This window comes from Choristoneura fumiferana, chromosome 28 (genome assembly GCF_025370935.1).
Source record: "Choristoneura fumiferana chromosome 28, NRCan_CFum_1, whole genome shotgun sequence".
Classification (NCBI taxonomy): domain Eukaryota; kingdom Metazoa; phylum Arthropoda; class Insecta; order Lepidoptera; family Tortricidae; genus Choristoneura; species Choristoneura fumiferana.
The window spans coordinates 8,501,479-8,523,043 of record NC_133499.1 but is presented as its reverse complement, the minus strand read 5'-3'; the positions used below and the strand labels follow the sequence as shown (position 1 = coordinate 8,523,043).

Below are 21,565 nucleotides of genomic sequence, written 5' to 3'. Positions count from 1 at the left end.
CGGCCCCCGCCTATGGCGTGCATACTTACCAGGTACACGTTGCACCTGGCCTTGGTCATTTCTAGAGAGCGGATTTGAAGTAAACATTGTTTAATCAAATTGTATCATTACCAGTAGATCTCATCGCCAAAAATGTTTGGTTAGAGTTTAAGTACTTAACTTTTTTGGGTAGTTTTTGTTTAGTACCCTATGACAGAAGGTGACGAAAACTAGTAATAAAAAGTTGGAAAATCCTGAGTACGTAGTTATGCGTCATTGTGTGTGGCACGCGGGACGTCCAACGGGTTAACCAAGGGACCGCCTACATCCCTGTAAAATGTTATCATGATAGGTAAATCTCATCTCCTACATACAGTTAGGTTGTTAACCAAGAGACCCCGTACATCGCTGTAAAATTTATACATATAACACATGTAATTTTTGTTTTTTATCCATGTATTTCTAATTACTCACATAATTTTTGTTTTGAATAAATTACTTGCTGCTATATATCTTGCGGCGCATTCTTCTTGGCAAACTTACTCTAAACAAGGCGGAACAGGATTATGCTATAAGTATGAGTTTCGGTGACACTATAATTATGCCAAGCGAAATTAGAATTCTATACGACACGAGCTAATGTCAAAAAAAGGTAAAATCGTTTAATCTGTTTGATTCGACGGCTGGTATAACATTGGATGTAGTTAAAGTAACTTGTTGCAAGTCTTAGAGTTAATGGTTGATAGAAATAAAGTATATTTAAGAGTCAGTACAGACAGACTGCATTCCATCTGCGACGTAACCGCAACTGCCAGCTTGCAGTTTGCTTGCAGTAGTGCCGACTGTACTGTACTGGCCCTTAAGGTTGAATTTTTCTTACCTTTTTAATAATGATGTTGATGGTATAGTACCATCGGATGGTCGCCATGGCAGAGGTCTCGCTCTTCGGACGGTAATGACAGCTGATGATGGTATTGACGCTTCAAATAATGCTGATGGGTTTTTGCTTGTTTTTGGTAATGAAAATGAGACTGCGTTCGAATTACTTCGAATATTTGGAACAAGTTTCCCGATGTGCTTCAATAGAAGCGGAGAGGCGTGCAGAATCGAAAATACGTATGGAAGTTACATATAGGTTAACAACATAATGAACAGCTGAACCGAATTTGAAGCGTTTTTTTTTAAATCGAAAGATAAATGCAAAAGATTGTTCTTAGCTGACGACCAGATGGCCTAGTGGTTAGAGAACCTGACTACGAAGCTTGAGGTCCGGGTTCGATTCCCGTGTCGGGGTAGATATTTGTATGAAAATACGAATGTTTGTTCTCGGGTCTTGGGTGTTTACTATGTATTTAAGTATGTATATATCTATATAATTATATTTATCCGTTGTTTAGTACCCATAACACAAGCTTTGCTAAGCTTACTTTGGGACCAGGTCAATTGGTGTGAATTGTCCCGTGATATTTTTTTTTATTTATTTTAGCTAAGATTCTTTAAGACCGGTTCAGGCGTTTGGATATTAAATTTTGAAATTACAGTGGCGGGGGTTTTACAACTTTTTAGCTTGTTTTTGCCAAAATGCATTATTGGGGTTGCACTTTTTGGGAGTGTATACATTTTGGGTATATATTGGGCTTTAAGAGCCTAAGCAATTTCAATTAGTGCGATTAGTCAGTATTCTGCAAGTCTCAGGTCCGTTTCTATATGAAATGCACACTTGAATGATTTTCACCATTCGTTCTATAAAGCCATTTGTTTCTGGTAAGTACGTAGCGTGGTATTTTGATTTGTGCTTTTACTGTATATCTAGCACGGTTTTTACATTTTAGTTTATAGTTGCGTTTATTTTTGTGATGTTTTATTGTCTATAAAAATCTCATTACCATTTTTGTTTGGTAATGATATATTTTATGACAAGTTCTTACAGTGTTTCTGTTTTCTTTGTGTTTGTTTTATAGCGTGTGTAGTTTTGGGGAAAACTGAAAAAAAAGTGAAATGCCTTCGATTAGAGATATTTTTTTCAAAATTGCACCCGTGCGAAGCCGGGGTGGTTCGCTTGTTCATTATTATAAACCATGATTTGAGTTATTGTATGCCGAAATTATTATCCGAAAATTGATAACCATTTTTTTTTAATAATCTGGAGTTTCCTTTGTGTAAAATATCATTCTTCATTGTCTCAGGTACTTTTTTCTTCCATCCCTGTATGTTTGCCAAAAAAAACTATATTGAATTATTGAGTGATTCTCTGGTTTCTTAGTAATGTCTGTGTGATTTTTACATGTTACATACATTACAAAAAACGCTTGCTCTCGTCAAGTGTGCACGCTCAGTACAAGTTCATACAATACAAAAAACGCTCGATCTCGTGTTATAGGAGTTGGCGGGGGGGAAGAGTGGGAGCAGTGGCGTGCGACGTAGCAGCGAGAGAGAGCGCACTATCGGGAGCTGAGAGAGAAGGTTTCTACAAAAACGAGCGGTAAGCATCATCGATCAGCATAACGGGCGAAAAACGTCCACTCGTGGCCAAAGGCCTCCCCTGTGAGAGCCGTGGTGGCCTAGTGGTTTGACCTATCGCCTCTCAAGCAGAGGGTCGTGGGTTCAAACACCGGTTCGCACCTATGTTTTTCGAAATTCGTGTGCGAAATAGCATTTGAAATTTACCACGAGCTTTGGCTTTGCTTTGGCTTAGGCACTGGGCCCGCGTGGGAACTACGGTCCAAGCCCTCTCATTCTGAGAGGAGGCCTGTGCCCAGCAGTGTTTTTTTTAACCACGTCGGTGGAAAACAGGCATGCGGCCCGCCTGATGTTAAGCAATCGCCGCCTGGGAACGCTTGCAACACCCGAAATATCACTCGCGCGTTGCCGACCCTGCAAAAAAAACCTTTTTATACCCAAAGTCAAAGTCAAAATATCTTTATTCAATTTAGGCTATAACAAGCACTTATGAATGTCAAAAAAAAAATCTACCACCGGTTCGGAAAAACCTCTGCTGAGAAGAATCCGGCAAGAAACTCAACGAGGTATATATATTTTTTTAAAACAGATTTACAATATTATCCCCCTTATTACCCCTTTTGAAGACGATGCTGTGACCTGCTGCTATTGTGTGATTCCCCCCCATTTTCAGGTCTGAACGGCCTTCGCAACATCGGCAATACGTGCTTCATGAACAGCGTCATCCAGGGTCTGTCGAACACGCGGCCGCTCCTCGAATACCTTGAGAACGACAAGTATTTGGAGGACATCAACACCACGCTGTCCTGCATGAAGGGGGCGCTCATCAAAGGTGAGGGGGGGGGGAAGTTAATACTTCGAAGAATGGGGAATTTCTGGAAGTTTTAGAAACGCCTTTTTTACCCGACCGCCCGAAGGAGGGTTATGTTTTTCGAGCGTATGTATGTGGGTATGTATGTCCATTTCTTTGGTCCTCGCTGCAGCTTAAACGGCTAGGCGGATTTTAACATATTATGAGGTATCATTGGATTCGTCAGAACTGTCGGAGTGACATAGAGTATATAATATATACCCTATGTATATCATTATGTGTATAACCTAGGGTATATTTCAATATGGCGTCTGCGAAAAAAAATATGGTGAAGGAATAAAAAAAAAAATTTTGTATTGTAACAATATGGGAATCAAATGAAGGCTAATAATTAGCCCATTCTAAATATATGGGTCATAATACTTTTAATCTACTATTTTTACAGAAACATTAAATTTAAAAAAATCAAAAAACCCGACTGCCTTAAAAACTAAAAGGAATAACCTTTCTAATTTACAGGAAAAAATGACAGATTTTTAAGTAGTATCAATATCCCTTCTGGGCACCTTACCATTGACGGCGATTTAGGCCAAATTTTCTATCTATAGTTTAATTATGTTTTATTATGTTTGTTTTTAACAATAAACGATCCCCGTTTAGTAGAATCTGTTATATATGTAGGTAGGTAGATATCAAATGCATGTGGAGAGGATGGAGGGTAGCTATGAAATAAACAGTTGTACTTCAGCAGCCGTGCAGAGTGTTTCATTTCGATCTTCTAGAACACCACATGGTGTCAGGTGTAATTAGTTCATTAATTTCGAGATTACGACGAGTGCAGTTTCAGTGTATGAGTGTAAACAATGTCGGAAAACGAAGACAGTGATGATTACAAGGCAAAGTACACCGCCATGTCGCAGCCAACCGCCATGAGCGCGATAGGCAACCTCGCTAATAACTGGCGCGATTGGAAAAAAACGTTCGACTGGTATTTAATAGCGTCGGGGCGAGAAAAATCAGCTGATCGCGAGAAATGTGCGTTATTACTTCATGTCATAGGAAAAGTAGGACGCGATTTGTTCGAAGAATTTGACATTAGCGCAAAAGAAAAAGATAAATACGACGTGTTATGCAAAATGTTCAATGACCGCTGTGATCCGCAAATAAACACAAATTTTGAAAGACACTTATTTTTCGAGTCGTACCAAACGGAGGACAAATTTGACAAGTACTTAGCGTCATTACGGGTAAAAAGCAAATCCTGTGATTTTGGCGATTTGAAAGAAAGCCTAATCTTGACTCAGATGATTCGAGGGATCAAGGACGGACAACTTAGAGAGAGAATGTTAAGAAAGAAGGATTTAAAATTGGATGAGGCAGCATCATGGTGCCGCGCTGCGGAAATAGCGAGCGAGCAAGCTGACGCGGTCCGGAGCGGCGCGAACGCGGGCTCCGCGGCCGGCGGGAGCGGCCCGCGGGCCGGGCCTAGCGCCGACATCGAGCAGGTGCGCGCGAGACCCTCCGGCCGCGCGCCCTACCGCGGCTCCCCGGCGCCGCGCGCGCCGGCGCGGGCGCGCCCTCAGCACTCGCAGCGGGCGGCGCAGCGGCCTCAGCGCGAGAATGGCGTGTCCAGCGACCGGTTTAAGTGTTCGAATTGTGACTATGTGCACATGAAAAACAATTGCCCGGCCTTCAACACTAAGTGTTTTCGCTGCGATAGGTTTGGACACTTTATGAGATGTTGTAAAAGTAACTATGTTCGTGAAGTGTGTTATTCGTCCGACGAGATGAGTGAACTTGAAGAGTTGACAATACAAGGGGTGGAAATAAATGCACTAGAAAACAAAGGATGGTTCGAGACTGTGAAGGTAAACGGCGTTCCGGTGTCGTTCAAGCTGGATAGCGGTGCCGACGCCTGTGTAATGTCGTACGACAGTTTTGTTGCGGCAGGGTTTGATAAAACCATGTTGAACAACACCGGAACGGTGTTGCGCGAGGTCAGTAGAAACATTTTACCCGTAATGGGTTATTTTATTGCTAAAATTGTGCACAGCAAATATAATAAAAAATGTTCATGTAAAATATTTGTTTTAAACGTACAAGGTAACAACCTTTTATCACGAGATGTGTGTATTGAATTAAATTTAATTATGAGATTGAATGAGATTTCGAATGAAATAAATTGCAACCACTTAATAGATAAATACAAAACAGTATTTGAGGGAATAGGCCGACTACCTGGCGTACACAGGTTGACTGTGGACGAGACAGTGCCCCCCGTAGTCAGAAGTTCTAGAAAAATTCCTATCAAACTGAGACCGCGACTACGGGAGGAACTAGATCGTCTTCAGGAGCTCAATATTATTGAAAAAGTGGACGAACCTACCGACTGGGTATCGAGTATAGTCTTGGTTGAAAAACCGGACGGTAAATTACGGTTATGCATAGATCCACTTCACTTAAACAAAGCCATCAAACGTAGTCACTTTCAGCTTCCTACCTTGGATGAAATTACTGGGAACCTTTCAGGAGCCAAATATTTTTCGCATTTAGATGCTAGCAAGGGATTTTATATGATTGCTCTCGATGAAGCCAGTTCTAAGCTTTGTACGTTTGCAACGCCATTCGGGAGATTTAAGTTTTTAAGGTTACCGTTCGGTGTATGTTCCGCCTCAGAAGTTTTTCACAATGCTATGATTAAGATTTTTGCAAGGGAAGGAGTGGAGTGTTTCGTCGACGATTTGCTCGTGTACGGCAGGACGAAGGAGGAGCACGACGCCAGGCTGGAGGCGGTGCTACAGCGCGCGCTTGAGTTCGGAGTACGGTTCAACAAGGACAAATGCGTGTTGGGTGTTACACATGTCAAATATTTGGGTCATATTTTGGATGCCACGGGTATACGCCCTGATCCCGATAGGGTGCAAGTAATAAAAGATTTGCCCCCGCCGAGTTGCAGGAAAGAGTTGGAAAGGTTTCTCGGCATGACGAATTACGTGTCCAGGTTTATAAAGAACTACGCTGGGGCAGTAGAACCCTTGAGGGGGTTGCTAAAACGTAACGTAAATTTTGAATGGAATGAATCGCACACAAAAGTTTATGAAAATATAAAAAAACGTGTATTGGATGCGCCCACTCTTCGGTACTACGATCCCAACGAGCCAGTGGTAGTTTCGGTGGACGCGAGCGCGCGCGGGCTGGGCGCCTGTCTGCTGCAGCACGGCCGCCCAGTGGCCTTCGCCGCGCGCGTGCTCACACCCGCCGAAACGCGATGGGCGCAAATCGAAAAGGAATTACTGGCAATTGTTTTCGGTTGCATCAAATTTCACCAATTTATATATGGCCACAGGAATGTCTTGGTTGAGAGTGATCATAAGCCACTTGAAGCAATATTCAAAAAACCACTTGATGACACTCCGATACGGCTCCAGCGTATGTTATTAAAACTTCAAAAATACTCACTTAATATAAAATATGTACCAGGGCGATATATGTTCGTTGCCGACACGCTGTCGCGCGCTCCGGCCGGTAACGGCAGTGGGTGCGACAAGGACATGAGCGATGAACTTGATGTTCATGTGAGTGCACTATATAATAACGTAAATTTTAGTGCAGATAAATTGAAATTGATTAAAGAAGAAATCGATAAAGATCCAGGGCTCAGTGCAGTCAGAAATTATTGTCGGTCGGGCTGGCCGCACACTAAAAGTATATTACGAGGAGAAGTAAAACCGTTTTGGGCCACAAGAGATGAACTTCATGTTATCAACGACATAATATTTCGAGTAAACCGTGTGGTGATACCATGCAGTCTCAGAAAAGAAATGCTACGAAGAATCCATGAAGGACACTTGGGCATCGAGAAGTGCAAATATAGGGCGCGAGATGTAATGTGGTGGCCAGGAATGTCGGGGCAAGTGGAATCGCTGGTAGCAGCGTGCCGCACCTGCGCCGAGCGCCGCAACGCGCAGCCGCGACAGCCACTGCTGCCGCACGCCCAGCCGGCCAGACCCTGGGAAATGCTGGGAACAGATCTGTTTCAGTTTAAAAATAAACACTACCTTTTAGTAGTGGACTACTACTCAAAATATCCAGAAGTAATCTCCTTGACCGACATCCGCAGCGGAACTATAATTTCACAAATGAAAGGCATATTTGCTCGTCACGGAATACCTAAAAAAGTTATTTCAGACGGAGGTTTACAATTTACCTCGGCAGAGTTTGCATCATTCGCTAGTAAGTGGGAATTTGAACACGTTACCAGTTCACCTTACTACCCCTGTTCTAATGGCCTCGCAGAGAGGAGCGTGCAGACCATTAAAAAACTAATGAAAAAGGCTGCAAGTGACGGCTCCGATCCCTACTTGGCACTTTTAAACTTCCGTAACACCCCCGTCACTGGAGAGACGTACTCGCCGGCTCAGCTGCTTATGGGACGCAGGCTAAACACAAGATTACCCGTAAGCGACAAACTGCTTTCGCCGAAGGTACCCGTGCGGTTGGCAGTACAGAAGTTGAGGGTCATAAAAAGTCAAAAAGCTAAACAATACTATGATACTCGAACTCGACCGCTTCGACCTCTTGAAAAGAGTGAACAGGTGCACATCCGAGAACCAAACCCCACCCGCGAAGCACGATGGGTGCCAGCGCACGTCGAAGGCGCAGCATCGCAGCCTAGATCATACTGGGTAACTACGCCAGACGGTGCCCGCTATCGCAGAAACAGACAACACATCATTGCCACTCCACGTATAACAAATACTTACACAAATACTGCACACCACGAAACACCTAAATCAGGCACCTCGCATTCAACTCAGTCAAAATCTCTAACTCAACATAAAAACCAAACAACTAGTAAATATTACGATGACTTTGGGGAAAATGATGACGTCATAAACAACACACCAATAACACAACACAACACCAACACAGACAGCACAACCAAATGTTACGTCACACGCTCCGGTAGGCAGGTTCGTCCACCAGATCGATGGGGATACTAAAATCATAAACATATCTAGGTAGGTACTTCTAAAACGTTAAATCCAAAGCATGTTACTTATTTAATTATGTGCAGTTTTCTCATCTTGCAAGAGGCAAAATATGTTACCTACCTCTATTATATTATGTGTCCAATAAAGAGCCATTGCATTGTATATTATAGTTAATATGATAATAGTTACTCCTTAAACTTTCTCACAGTAAAGTTTATCTGATGTAATTGATTAATTAAGGAATACAACTATTTACTTAATTTTCATAAAATTAATGTATGTACCGCATGAGGGTTATCGAGTGCCCCAAGTACAGACTTGTCTTAACTATTCTTTGTTATTAGTTATAATTGTTTATTATTTGTTTGCTTACCTATTAAGAAAGGGCATGTTATATATGTAGGTAGGTAGATATCAAATGCATGTGGAGAGGATGGAGGGTAGCTATGAAATAAACAGTTGTACTTCAGCAGCCGTGCAGAGTGTTTCATTTCGATCTTCTAGAACACCACACTTAATTTTAAAAATGAAAGAGTTTACTTTACTGCCAAATTACGGCAGTCTGGTCGGTTACGGGTTGTTCCATAGTCCAGAATAAAAACATTAAAAAAGAATTTGTGTCTTTGACTCGATCGTTTTGACAGGTGACACTCTTTACCGGCTCAGATAATACAGACATGTGAATACGACTTTGTTTTCATCTACACACCCATACAAGCTCATTTCAATTTCTATGGGCGTGTACATTAAAAATGGGGTCGGTATTTCCATGTCAGTATTCTTCGGCCCGGTAAAGAGTATCTTCACCTGTCAAAACGATCGAGTCGAATCGATCTTTGCCCTTGACTGTACAAGAATTGGTCGTTTAAAGGTATTAGATTAGATTTTGGGAATTTAACACTATTTTGGGGATTTAACACACTATTTTGGGGAATTTAACCCACTATTTGGGGGAATTTAACTCACTATTTTGGGAAATTTAACTCACTATTTTGGGGAATTTAACTCACTATTTTGGGGAATTTAACTCACTATTTTGGGGAATTTAACTCACTATTTTGGGGAATTTAACACACTATTTTGGGGAATTTAACTCACTATTTTGGGGAATTCAACTCACTATTTTGTGGAATTTGTACACTATTTTGAGGAATTCAAAACTTTAGTTGGGGATTTCGACACATATTCGAGCTTCATTAATTTGATCGTCACCCACGCCGTAACTGTGTGTGTGTCTGTCTCAGCGTTCGCGAGTGTCATCAAAGAGCTGTGGGCCCCCGGGGAGCGCGACGGGGTCGTCAACACGACCGCCTTCAAGTCGCAGGTGCAGCGCTTCGCTCCGCGCTTTATGGGGTACAGCCAGCAGGACGCTCAGGTGAGGACCGGCCTTGAAGTCCCTTCATTTTTGGCAGACGTATTTTGAACCCCACCTCCTTGTATCATGACATGGAATAGAACCGCCAATAACGTGTCTAATAACTGTTGAACTTTAAGTTAGCTACTTGGGCCAATCAACTTTTTTACCTACAAAATCTGTCCGCGACATTTTTCAAACAATTGCAGTTTTTTTTAAGTAAACATGTTTTTTCTGTAATATAATAGATGGTGTACATGAATACATGCCATCCTACGTAAGTTCAACCTATTAAACCGTGAAATATCTTGTTGGAAGTACGATTCTTTGGTAACGCCAGAGACAATTTTGGTAACGCAGGAGACGCCCAAAGTGTCGGTAAAATAGTTGATTGGCCCACTTAACAGAGTTCTAGACCACTAGACTTGTTTTCTTCTTGTTAGTATTTTATCAGACATTTGCTTTTGGGATTTATGATTTTATAAATTTCATTGAACTACTTATATTTTTGATGTTTTATTATGAGAATGTTTGTATGTTTCCAGGAATTCCTCGTTATCTGCTGGAAGGATTGCACGAGGACGTAAACCGCGTCACTGTCAAACCTAAGCCGATATTGACAGAAATCGATGACAGTCTCAGGTCGGTATACTGTTAGAAAGATAGAAATACAGATCTACAGCCTTATTCATAAAAAATCCTTAATTGAGGTTTGATCGGTCTGTTGATTAGCAGACTGATTAAGCTTGTTACACGGTTGTCAAGAAGTATGATTCATAAACGCTTGCTCGCAGTCTGCTAGTTGTTGAGCTGCTGATAGACGGATTAGGCGCGTTATGTTGGCCACCTTGACAAATCAAAGACAAAAAATGGCCTCATCGATAATTAAAAAAAACTGACAGCAAATTAGCAGGAAAAAAAAATAAAAAGCGAGATGTTTGTTTTCCCGCCATTTCCGATCCGCATGTTTATGTTGTACCTAAGTGCAAAAAGCCGTAATTATGTTAATCATCCTATTTTTTTTTTATATTTATTGTTAGTAAAGTAGCAGTAATAAATACCTTATTTAGAGGATTTTTTAATACAAATTCCTGAAAATATTTTTTTCCTGTTTCTTTTTTAATCTTTGCGTAACCCTCCCTTTGCTAAAAATATCTTCGGTATGGTTTTTTGCTCTTGTCAAAGTCAGCTGTTCAAACTTGTGGCGGCCATTTTGCGACTTAGCAGGGAGATAAAGGAGGGTCTACGGTCCTCTAACTTTAGCAGAGCTTTGATCGACTGATTAGCGCTAACAGACGTTATGAATCATGTTTTTTAGCATCGGGCCTTCAAGGAGCCTTCAAGGAGGTTCTAACTTTTTATGAATAAGGCTGCTAGTGAATAATGTTATTCCAACGGATCGTATGTTGTTGACGGATGTATGTTGACGACTTTGTGCCCTTTTCTTTTGCAGTGACTCCGCTAAAGCGACGGAAGCCTGGTCTCGGTATCTCCGCATGGAGGACAGTCACGTGGGGGACATATTCATCGGACAATTGAAATCCACGCTGCGCTGCACGCACTGTCGGAACGACAGCGTCACTTTTGACCCCTTCTGGGACCTCAGGTGGGTCGCTACAATCAATAACAATAATGGTCCACTTCTTGTGTGCTTTCGTTTTTACAAAAAATAGTGTCACTTTTGACCCCCTCTGGGGACCGCAGGTGGGTCCCAAACTGTTGTCAACTACATCGATAGGCCATTTTCTGTGTGCTTTCGTCTTTCTTTATGTTAGCGTTACTTTTTACCTCTTCTGGGGGTCTCAGGTGGGTCCCAACCTACGATCAGTAACAATAATGGTCCACTTCCTATGTGCTTTCGCTTTTGCAAACGATAGTATAGCTTTTGACCGTTTCTGGGGCCACTGGTGGGTCACTGGGACCTCAGGTGGGTCCCAACCTGCTGTCAACTACATCGATAGGCCACTTTCTGTGTGCTTTCGCCTTTTTTTGTGATGGCCACACTTTTGACCCCCTCCCACGTTGAACCTACACCCCACAGAGTATAAGACACCGAAATCACAATGAGGGAAGGGAATTAGTGTGGTACTAGGTCAATGAGGGCTATCGCGTATGAATTCGCCGCTAGAGGCGCTAGTGTAGCGAGAGGTCTCCGAAATGCCAAATTGCACTGTTTTTGGGTGATTTTGTGAATATTTTGCAATACCTGAAATTAATTATGGCAAATATGCGTTACGGGGCAATGAATGTCTGTGTTTTGAGACAGTTTTGTCTTTCGGAAACCTTTGTCCTCCCTTTTTTCCGAACAAAACGGGGACTATGCAACACTGTGGCATGCTCGATATTTTTATGGTACGGTTTTAAGGTATTAAATATGATTTAAATGTAAGTTTTGTTTTCATACCCGTAATAACAAACTACCCACTATACTTGAGGCAGGACCTTTGTCTACAGTGGCGCCAACTGGTGAGCGCGAAAACGGTAGCCCTCATTAGTGTCAGCATCCCGTGATTTTCTATTTTTAAATTGATGTCTGTTTGTCAGTCTGCCGATACCGTCGCGGACGGGCAACCTGAAGCTGCAGCAGTGTCTCCAACACTTCACCAAGGAGGAGGAGATGGACGGAGACGAGAAACCGGTTAGTGGCTGATGGTGGTGACTGATGACTGATGGTGATGGTGATGGTGATGGTGATGGTGATGAAATGTAGTGTGGTACTCGTATGATACGGTGTAATGGTTAAAGACCTTCGCAAAATAGGGGAAATTCAGGGAAGCTCAAGGTGGTCAGGGAAAATAGAAGAAGAAAAGAAAGAAGACTTTATTCACATTCACAAAGACGCAAATACAACAAAATTTAAAAATAAGAATAATCAACACAACGCAGGTGGTAGGACCTTGTGCAAGGTCCGCCCGGATTGCTACCACCATCTTACTCGCTAATCCTGCCGTGAAGCAGCAGTGCTTGCACTGTTGTTTCGGCGTGGAGAGTAAGACAGCCGGTGAAATTACTGGCGCTTGAGGTATCCCATCTTAGGCCTCTAGGTTGGCAACGCATCTGCAACACCCCTGGTGTTGCAGATGTTTATGGACGGTGGTGATCTCTTACCATCAGGAGACCAATTTGCTCGTTTGCCATCCAGTTTAATAAAAAAAAGACGATTGTGTGTCCCCGCAAAAGTGGAACAGCCGCTGACTCAACATTGTGCATTGTGCTTTCTGTCAGAACCGTGTATGACTCGAAATCAGCGAAATTTGCTAGAAATCCAAGTCGGGGAATAAATTCGTGGTTTCCCAAAACTTAGATCGATATTTTGACACCAGTCGTTCTAGTTCTGGGCGATGTATTAAAGAGTTTACCAGTCTGCAGTCGGTGCCTCAGCACGAGCCAGCAGGAGTGGATCTATAGTCGTCTACCTCACCTACATTAGACTTCAATAAACCATTTATTTACACACACACACACACACACACACACACACACACACACACACACACACACACACAACACACACACACACACCAATCACACACACTAATAACCCAAATTTCAAAAATTGATAATTTATTTAATTAGTCTTTGTATGTAATGTAAAAATGCTGGGTCGCACGTTTGGCAATGTCAAAGTCAAAGTCAAAATATCTTTATTCAATTTAGGCTATAACAAGCACTTATGAACGTCAAAAAAAATCTACCACCGGTTCGGAAAAACCTCTGTTGAGAAGAATCCGGCAAGAAACTCAACGAGGTATATATTTTTTTTAAAACAGATTTACAATATTATTAAATGATATGTATACATCACAAGTATTTAACACAACTTTATTTTTAACACAGTAGGTTCGCTATTTGAAGGGATCGCTAATGCGGATCGGAATTATTTCCAAATATCCCTGTCCATGATATAATCATTAACTTTATAATACGCCTTTGATATTAATGTCTTCTTGACAACAGATCTGAATTTTGTATCCGTTTCATTTGTAATATTTTTTTGAAATTTTGTGACTTATAATTGATAATTGACGTTCGCAGACATGTTCGCGGTGCGGTGTGCGACGAAAATGTCTCAAATGGTTCACCGTGCAGAAGTTCCCACAAGTGCTTGTATTACATCTCAAAAGGTAATCATTATAATTCTACTTTAATAGTAGATTATTGTCGTGGCCTGGAAGTAGGCAATTGCTGGCTGAGTAAGAGTTAACTAATACGAAGCCAGCAATTGCTATTCCAGCCGAGACTAATATAAAGCTTTTCTCAAAAATGGTGAATAATTCTGAAATAGAATAAACTTTTTCTCAAAATATATTGTAAAATTAAATTTTATTCCAATATTTTTCTTATGCTTTCCCGCCTTTTTTCATTAAAAATAAACTGCAGGTGTATTTTTCCACCGAAAACACCACAAGCTATTTCAGACCCAATAGAAAAAGTCCGGAGTTCCAACAAAATATCTGATACCGGCCATTAGACTTGGCTGTATACGACTTGTGCCAACACATCCATGGCCTAACTTAAAAAAAAATGTGACTGATTGCAGGCGCGCTAATTCATTATTGTCGAGCTAGCGCGCCTGCAATCTTTTTAACTTTTTAATTTTTCGCTGACCATAAACTATGCACTTCACCTTCTGATATGTAAAGAATAATGTCAACTTTTACGGACATTTTTGAGAAAATATATATATATTTTTTTTTTGTTGATACGAATTTTCTCGAAGACCTTCTCTTCCGTCGTCTGTTTGTCAACCTGTCAAGGTAGATGTCTACGACGAGAGTTGAAGTGAACACTCAGCTACATAAAGAAATGATAGCACAAAATTTTATAACAAAAAATTGAGCGGACTACAAAAAACTGTGAAAATAGTTTTTTACCAGTCTGCAGTCGGTGCAGCCAGCAGGAGTATATAGTCATATCTCACCTACGCACTTATATTTGATTGGGCTTCAATCACTCCTGCTGGCTCGTGCTGAGGCACCGGCTTCAGACTGGTAGAAAATTATTTTCATGGTTTTTTGTAGTCGGTTCTATTTTTTTTTATAAAATTTTATTTTCACGCTTTTTAGTGTAAATAATCTGAGATACAATAGTTTAATATCAACTGCTCGTCACCTTTTACGAAAGATTGCTTTTTCCGATGCAGAGACGTTCATTATTGAGGAGTCCTGGTGCTTCACCACCCGTTTTACCATATGCATTACGAGGAGCATAAGTTGCTTAGCAACTGTGTCAAAGTAATGAGGGCTATCGTTTTTTGTCTCACTAGATGGCGCACTGTTGCGTGAGGTTTTTAAGTGTGGCTTTCAGAGCCTGTTATTACGGGCGTTAAAACAAAGTTTAGATTAAAATCATATTTAAACACCTTAAAACCGTACCATAAAAATATCCAGCAACCACAGTGTTGCTTAGTCCCGTTTTGTTCGGAAAAAAGGGAGGCAAAGTTCCGAAAGACAAAACTGTCTCAAAACACAGACAATCATTGCCCCGTAACGCATAATTGCCATAATTAATTTCAGGTTATGCAAAATATTCACAAAAAAAATCTTATTATAAATAAACCCGCTAGCTCACCCAAAAACTATGAGATTTGACATTTCGGAGACCTCACGCTACACTAGCGCCTCTAGCGGGGAATTCATTCGCGATAGCCCTCATTGAAATTCAACCCGTGAAATACTTGTTATTGAGTAGTAACTCCGATGGTCAACTGTGGTCTTCATCATCAGTTCCACTTCACCAAATGATGATTTTCAAGAGCAAATGCACGAGTTACTACTAAATATATCCAATTTACTATAGTGTCCCTACAACATTTGAAGAGTTCCCTCGATTTCCTTAAGATCCAATCATTAGATCCTGATTTGGTGCTTATGGGACCTAATTGTAACCTCCTCCTTTTTTGAAGTCGGTTAAAAATTACCATCAAAAGTTTAGTTGAATCTAAAAAACAAAACCAATATATATTTGAAGAATTATATAAAAATTAAAGTCAAAACATACATTATTATATTTGTTAACAATTATCAACAACCTTGATCGTGTTATTTACTTAAAGTTAACGGAAATCAAAAATAACACAGTGTAGTAATATAGTATTATGTATGTGTATTTGGCAGATTCTCACCGACGGAGCGTTTTCGCGGCAAACTCAACGTGATAGTGGAGTTTCCGCTGACAGGTCTCGACATGTCGCCATACGCTGCCAACAAGAACCAACAGGCCGTCTACAACCTGTATGCCGTCAGCAATCATTCTGGTGAGTGACAGGCAGACACACAAACTGAACGTGACTGTAGTTACCGCGGACAGGTCTAGACATGTCGCCAACAGGAATCAACAGGCCGTCTACAACCTGTATGCCGTCAGCAATCATTCTGGTGAGTGACAGGCAGACACACAAACTGAACGTGACTGTAGTTACCGCGGACAGGTCTAGACATGTCGCCAACAGGAATCAACAGGCCGTCTACAACCTGTATGCCGTCAGCAATCATTCTGGTGAGTGACAGACAGACACACAAACTGAAAGTGACTGTAGTTACCGCGGACAGGTCTAGACATGTCGCCAACAGGAATCAACAGGCCGTCTACAACCTGTATGCCGTCAGCAATCATTCTGGTGAGTGACAGACAGACACACAAACTGAACGTGACTGTAGTTACCGCGGACAGGTCTAGACATGTCGCCAACAGGAATCAACAGGCCGTCTACAACCTGTATGCCGTCAGCAATCATTCTGGTGAGTGACCGGCAGACACACAAACTGAACGTGACTGTAGTTACCGCGGACAGGTCTAGACATGTCGCCAACAGGAATCAACAGGCCGTCTACAACCTGTATGCCGTCAGCAATCATTCTGGTGAGTGACAGACAGACACACAAACTGAACGTGACTGTAGTTACCGCGGACAGGTCTAGACATGTCGCCAACAGGAATCAACAGGCCGTCTACAACCTGTATGCCGTCAGCAATCATTCTGGTGAGTGACAGACAGACACACAAACTGAACGTGACTGTAGTTACCGCGGACAGGTCTAGACATGTCGCCAACAGGAATCAACAGGCCGTCTACAACCTGTATGCCGTCAGCAATCATTCTGGTGAGTGACAGGCAGACACACAAACTGAACGTGACTGTAGTTACCGCGGACAGGTCTAGACATGTCGCCAACAGGAATCAACAGGCCGTCTACAACCTGTATGCCGTCAGCAATCATTCTGGTGAGTGACAGACAGACACACAAACTGAACGTGACTGTAGTTACCGCGGACAGGTCTAGACATGTCGCCAACAGAATCAACAGGCCGTCTACAACCTGTATGCCGTCAGCAATCATTCTGGTGAGTGACAGGCAGACACACAAACTGAACGTGACTGTAGTTACCGCGGACAGGTCTAGACATGTCGCCAACAGGAATCAACAGGCCGTCTACAACCTGTATGCCGTCAGCAATCATTCTGGTGAGTGACAGGCAGACACACAAACTGAACGTGACTGTAGTTACCGCGGACAGGTCTAGACATGTCGCCAACAGGAATCAACAGGCCGTCTACAACCTGTATGCCGTCAGCAATCATTCTGGTGAGTGACAGACAGACACACATACTGAACGTGACTGTAGTTACCGGCGGACAGGTCTAGACATGTCGCCAACAGGAATCAACAGGCCGTCTACAACCTGTATGCCGTCAGCAATCATTCTGGTGAGTGACAGGCAGACACACAAACTGAACGTGACTGTAGTTACCGCGGACAGGTCTAGACATGTCGCCACAGGAATCAACAGGCCGTCTACAACCTGTATGCCGTCAGCAATCATTCTGGTGAGTGACAGGCAGACACACAAACTGAACGTGACTGTAGTTACGCGGACAGGTCTAGACATGTCGCCAACAGGAATCAACAGGCCGTCTACAACCTGTATGCCGTCAGCAATCATTCTGGTGAGTGACAGGCAGACACACAAACTGAACGTGACTGTAGTTACGCGGACAGGTCTAGACATGTCGCCAACAGGAATCAACAGGCCGTCTACAACCTGTATGCCGTCAGCAATCATTCTGGTGAGTGACAGACAGACACACATACTTACTGAACGTGACTGTAGTTACCGCGGACAGGTCTAGACATGTCGCCAACAGGAATCAACAGGCCGTCTACAACCTGTATGCCGTCAGCAATCATTCTGGTGAGTGACAGACAGACACACATACTGAACGTGACTGTAGTTCCCCGCGGACAGGTCTAGACATGTCGCCAACAGGAATCAACAGGCCGTCTACAACCTGTATGCCGTCAGCAATCATTCTGGTGAGTGACAGACAGACACACACACTGAACGTGACTGTAGTTACCGCGGACAGGTCTAGACATGTCGCCAACAGGAATCAACAGGCCGTCTACAACCTGTATGCCGTCAGCAATCATTCTGGTGAGTGACAGGCAGACACACAAACTGAACGTGACTGTAGTTCCCGCGGACAGGTCTAGACATGTCGCCAACAGGAATCAACAGGCCGTCTACAACCTGTATGCCGTCAGCAATCATTCTGGTGAGTGACAGACAGACACACAAACTGAACGTGACTGTAGTTACCGCGGACAGGTCTAGACATGTCGCCAATAGGAATCAACAGGCCGTCTACAACCTGTATGCCGTCAGCATCATTCTGGTGAGTGACAGGCAGACACACAAACTGAACGTGACTGTAGTTACCGCGGACAGGTCTAGACATGTCGCCAACAGGAATCAACAGGCCGTCTACAACCTGTATGCCGTCAGCAATCATTCTGGTGAGTGACAGGCAGACACACAAACTGAACGTGACTGTAGTTACCGCGGACAGGTCTACACATGTCGCCAACAGGAATCAACAGGCCGTCTACAACCTGTATGCCGTCAGCAATCATTCTGGTGAGTGACAGGCAGACACACAAACTGAACGTGACTGTAGTTACCGCGGACAGGTCTAGACATGTCGCCAACAGGAATCAACAGGCCGTCTACAACCTGTATGCCGTCAGCAATCATTCTGGTGAGTGACAGGCAGACACACAAACTGAACGTGACTGTAGTTACCGCGGACAGGTCTAGACATGTCGCCAACAGGAATCAACAGGCCGTCTACAACCTGTATGCCGTCAGCAATCATTCTGGTGAGTGACAGACAGACACACAAACTGAACGTGACTGTAGTTACCGCGGACAGGTCTAGACATGTCGCCAACAGGAATCAACAGGCCGTCTACAACCTGTATGCCGTCAGCAATCATTCTGGTGAGTGACAGGCAGACACACAAACTGAACGTGACTGTAGTTACCGCGGACAGGTCTAGACATGTCGCCAACAGGAATCAACAGGCCGTCTACAACCTGTATGCCGTCAGCAATCATTCTGGTGAGTGACAGACAGACACACATACTGAACGTGACTGTAGTACCGCGGACAGGTCTAGACATGTCGCCAACAGGAATCAACAGGCCGTCTACAACCTGTATGCCGTCAGCAATCATTCTGGTGAGTGACAGACAGACACACATACTGAACGTGACTGTAGTTCCCGCGGACAGGTCTAGACATGTCGCCAACAGGAATCAACAGGCCGTCTACAACCTGTATGCCGTCAGCAATCATTCTGGTGAGTGACAGACAGACACACATACTGAACGTGACTGTAGTTTCCGCGGACAGGTCTAGACATGTCGCCAACAGGAATCAACAGGCCGTCTACAACCTGTATGCCGTCAGCAATCATTCTGGTGAGTGACAGGCAGACACACAAACTGTACGTGACTGTAGTTACGCGGACAGGTCTAGACATGTCGCCAACAGGAATCAACAGGCCGTCTACAACCTGTATTGCCGTCAGCAATCATTCTGGTGAGTGACAGACAGACACACAAACTGAACGTGACTGTAGTTACCGCGGACAGGTCTAGACATGTCGCCAACAGGAATCAACAGGCCGTCTACAACCTGTATGCCGACAGCAATCATTCTGGTGAGTGACAGACAGACACACAAACTGAACGTGATAGTATTTCCCGCGGAAAGGTCTACACATGTCGCCAACAAGAATCAACAGGCCGTCTACAACCTGTATGCCGTCAGCAATCATTGTGGTGAGTGACAGGCAGACACACAAACTGAACGTGACTGTAGTTACCGCGGACAGGTCCAGACATGTCGCCAACAGGAATCAACAGGCCGTCTACAACCTGTATGCCGTCAGCAATCATTCTGGTGAGTGACAGACAGACACACACACTGAACGTGACTGTAGTTCCCGCGGACAGGTCTAGACATGTCGCCAACAGGAATCAACAGGCCGTCTACAACCTGTATGCCGTCAGCAATCATTCCTGGTGAGTGACAGGCAGACACACAAACTGAACGTGACTGTAGTTACCGCGGACAGGTCTAGACATGTCGCCAACAGGAATCAACAGGCCGTCTACAACCTGTATGCCGTCAGCAATCATTCTGGTGAGTGACAGACAGACACACAAACTGAACGTGACTGTAGTTTACCGTGGACAGGTCTAGACATGTCGCCAACAGGAATCAACAGGCCGTCTACAACCTGTATGCCGTCAGCAATCATTCTGGTGAGTGACAGACAGACACACAAACTGAACGTGACTGTAGTTACCGCGGACAGGTCTAGACATGTCGCCAACAGGAATCAACAGGCCGTCTACAACCTGTATGCCGTCAGCAATCATTGTGGTAAGTGCACAGACAGACAGATTCATAATAAATAAAACCAGTCGCCTTGCAACTCTCGCTTTGCTCGTGCAAAATCAAAGGCACACTTCAGGAATAGCCTACATTCTGCTATACTTCAGGCAGGACCTTTGTCTACAGTGGCGCCAACTGGTGAGCGCGGAAAGTCGAAAGTCGCTAGTCGCTCGTTTGCAGCGATAAATCTGGTCACGTGACCCCCCATTTTGAAGGTGAATTTGAATTTCCCGCGACTCCAAAAAGTAGCGTCAAGTCGCCGCAGCAGCAGCGACAAGATGGCCGCTTGCAGGAACGATCTTGGTCTTGGAAGCTGATTTCTTAATCTCATTTAGTAGCAGTCGCGGCAGTGGTACAAATAAAAGAAATTGGAGAGAATGAAAAAAAAAACAGTGTATTAGCCGAAATTGAAGAGGTTTTTTTTCCAGCGATAAAACTCAACATTGTCAGCTTTATCGCTGTATGTCACGTGACCAGATTTGACGCTGGAAACGAGCGTCGAGCGATTTCAATGGTTGCGCCCTTAGTCAAGTCAAAGTCATGTCAGAATATCTTTATTCAATTTAGGCTATAACAGGCACTTATGAATGTCAAAAAAAATCTACCACCGGTTCGGAAAAACCTCTGTTGAGAAGAATCCGGCAAGAAAACTCAACGAGGTATATATATTTTTTTTTTTTAAAACAGATTTACAATATTATTAAATGATATTTAAACATCACAAGTTTTAACACAACTTTACTTTTAACACAGTAGGTTCGCTATTTGAAGGGATCGCTAATGCGGATCGAAATTATTTCCAAATATCCCTGTCCATGATATAATCATTAACTTTATAATACGCCTTTGATATTAATGTCTTCTTGACAATAGATCTGAATTTTGTATCCGTTTCATTTATAATATTTTTGGAATTTTAATTATAAAAACGTATGCAATTTCCCAGAAAAGACTTTTTGGTTTTAGCCAGTCTGTAAGATGGAACTTTAAGCTTCCCTGTGTTTCTAGTAGCTTTTGGCTTATCGACGTTAGTGGGAAAATCACTATATTCTTCCTAACATACATGATTATTTCAAAAACATAAAGCGACGGCAGGGTTAGGATATCTGTTTCCTTAAAAAAAGATCTTAAGATTCACGCGTCTTCAAATTATAAATTGCTCTAATTGCTGCTCTTTTGTAAGATAAAAATTGACTCAATGTCTGCAGCAGATCCCCATA

The 21,565-nt window shown here is 43.0% G+C and overlaps 2 protein-coding genes across 3 annotated transcripts in view; both read left to right on the top strand.

Moving 5' to 3' along the window:
* Window positions 1–15,846, top strand: part of LOC141443907 (uncharacterized) — a 56,686-nt gene extending 40,840 nt beyond the window's left edge. For both annotated transcript variants that reach the window (XM_074109281.1, XM_074109282.1), the window contains exon 11: window positions 15,715–15,846. In XM_074109281.1, coding sequence (XP_073965382.1) covers window positions 15,715–15,755 — 41 coding nt within the window. In that variant the 3' untranslated portion in view covers window positions 15,756–15,846. The remainder of the gene's footprint in view (window positions 1–15,714) is intronic.
* LOC141443711 (ubiquitin carboxyl-terminal hydrolase 2-like) lies at window positions 2,423–12,248 on the top strand. Its single transcript, XM_074109059.1, has 6 exons — window positions 2,423–2,461; window positions 3,113–3,271; window positions 9,489–9,629; window positions 10,144–10,240; window positions 11,052–11,204; window positions 12,143–12,248. The coding sequence occupies exons 2-6, from the start codon at window positions 3,151–3,153 to the stop codon at window positions 12,246–12,248; spliced, it is 618 nt and encodes a 205-aa protein (XP_073965160.1). The 5' UTR covers window positions 2,423–2,461; window positions 3,113–3,150.
* Window positions 15,847–21,565: the final 5,719 nt, after the last annotated feature.

Excerpts from the sequence above, each read along its gene's own strand:
- LOC141443711 (XM_074109059.1), top strand. The coding sequence starts at position 3,151 with ATGAACAGCGTCATCCAGGGTCTGTCGAACACGCGGCCGCTCCTCGAA. Across the intron at positions 3,272-9,488 it reads GAAGGGGGCGCTCATCAAAG|CGTTCGCGAGTGTCATCAAA; the intron begins GTGAGGGGGGGG and ends TGTCTGTCTCAG. Across the intron at positions 9,630-10,143 it reads GGACGCTCAGGTGAGGACCG|GAATTCCTCGTTATCTGCTG; the intron begins GCCTTGAAGTCC and ends GTATGTTTCCAG.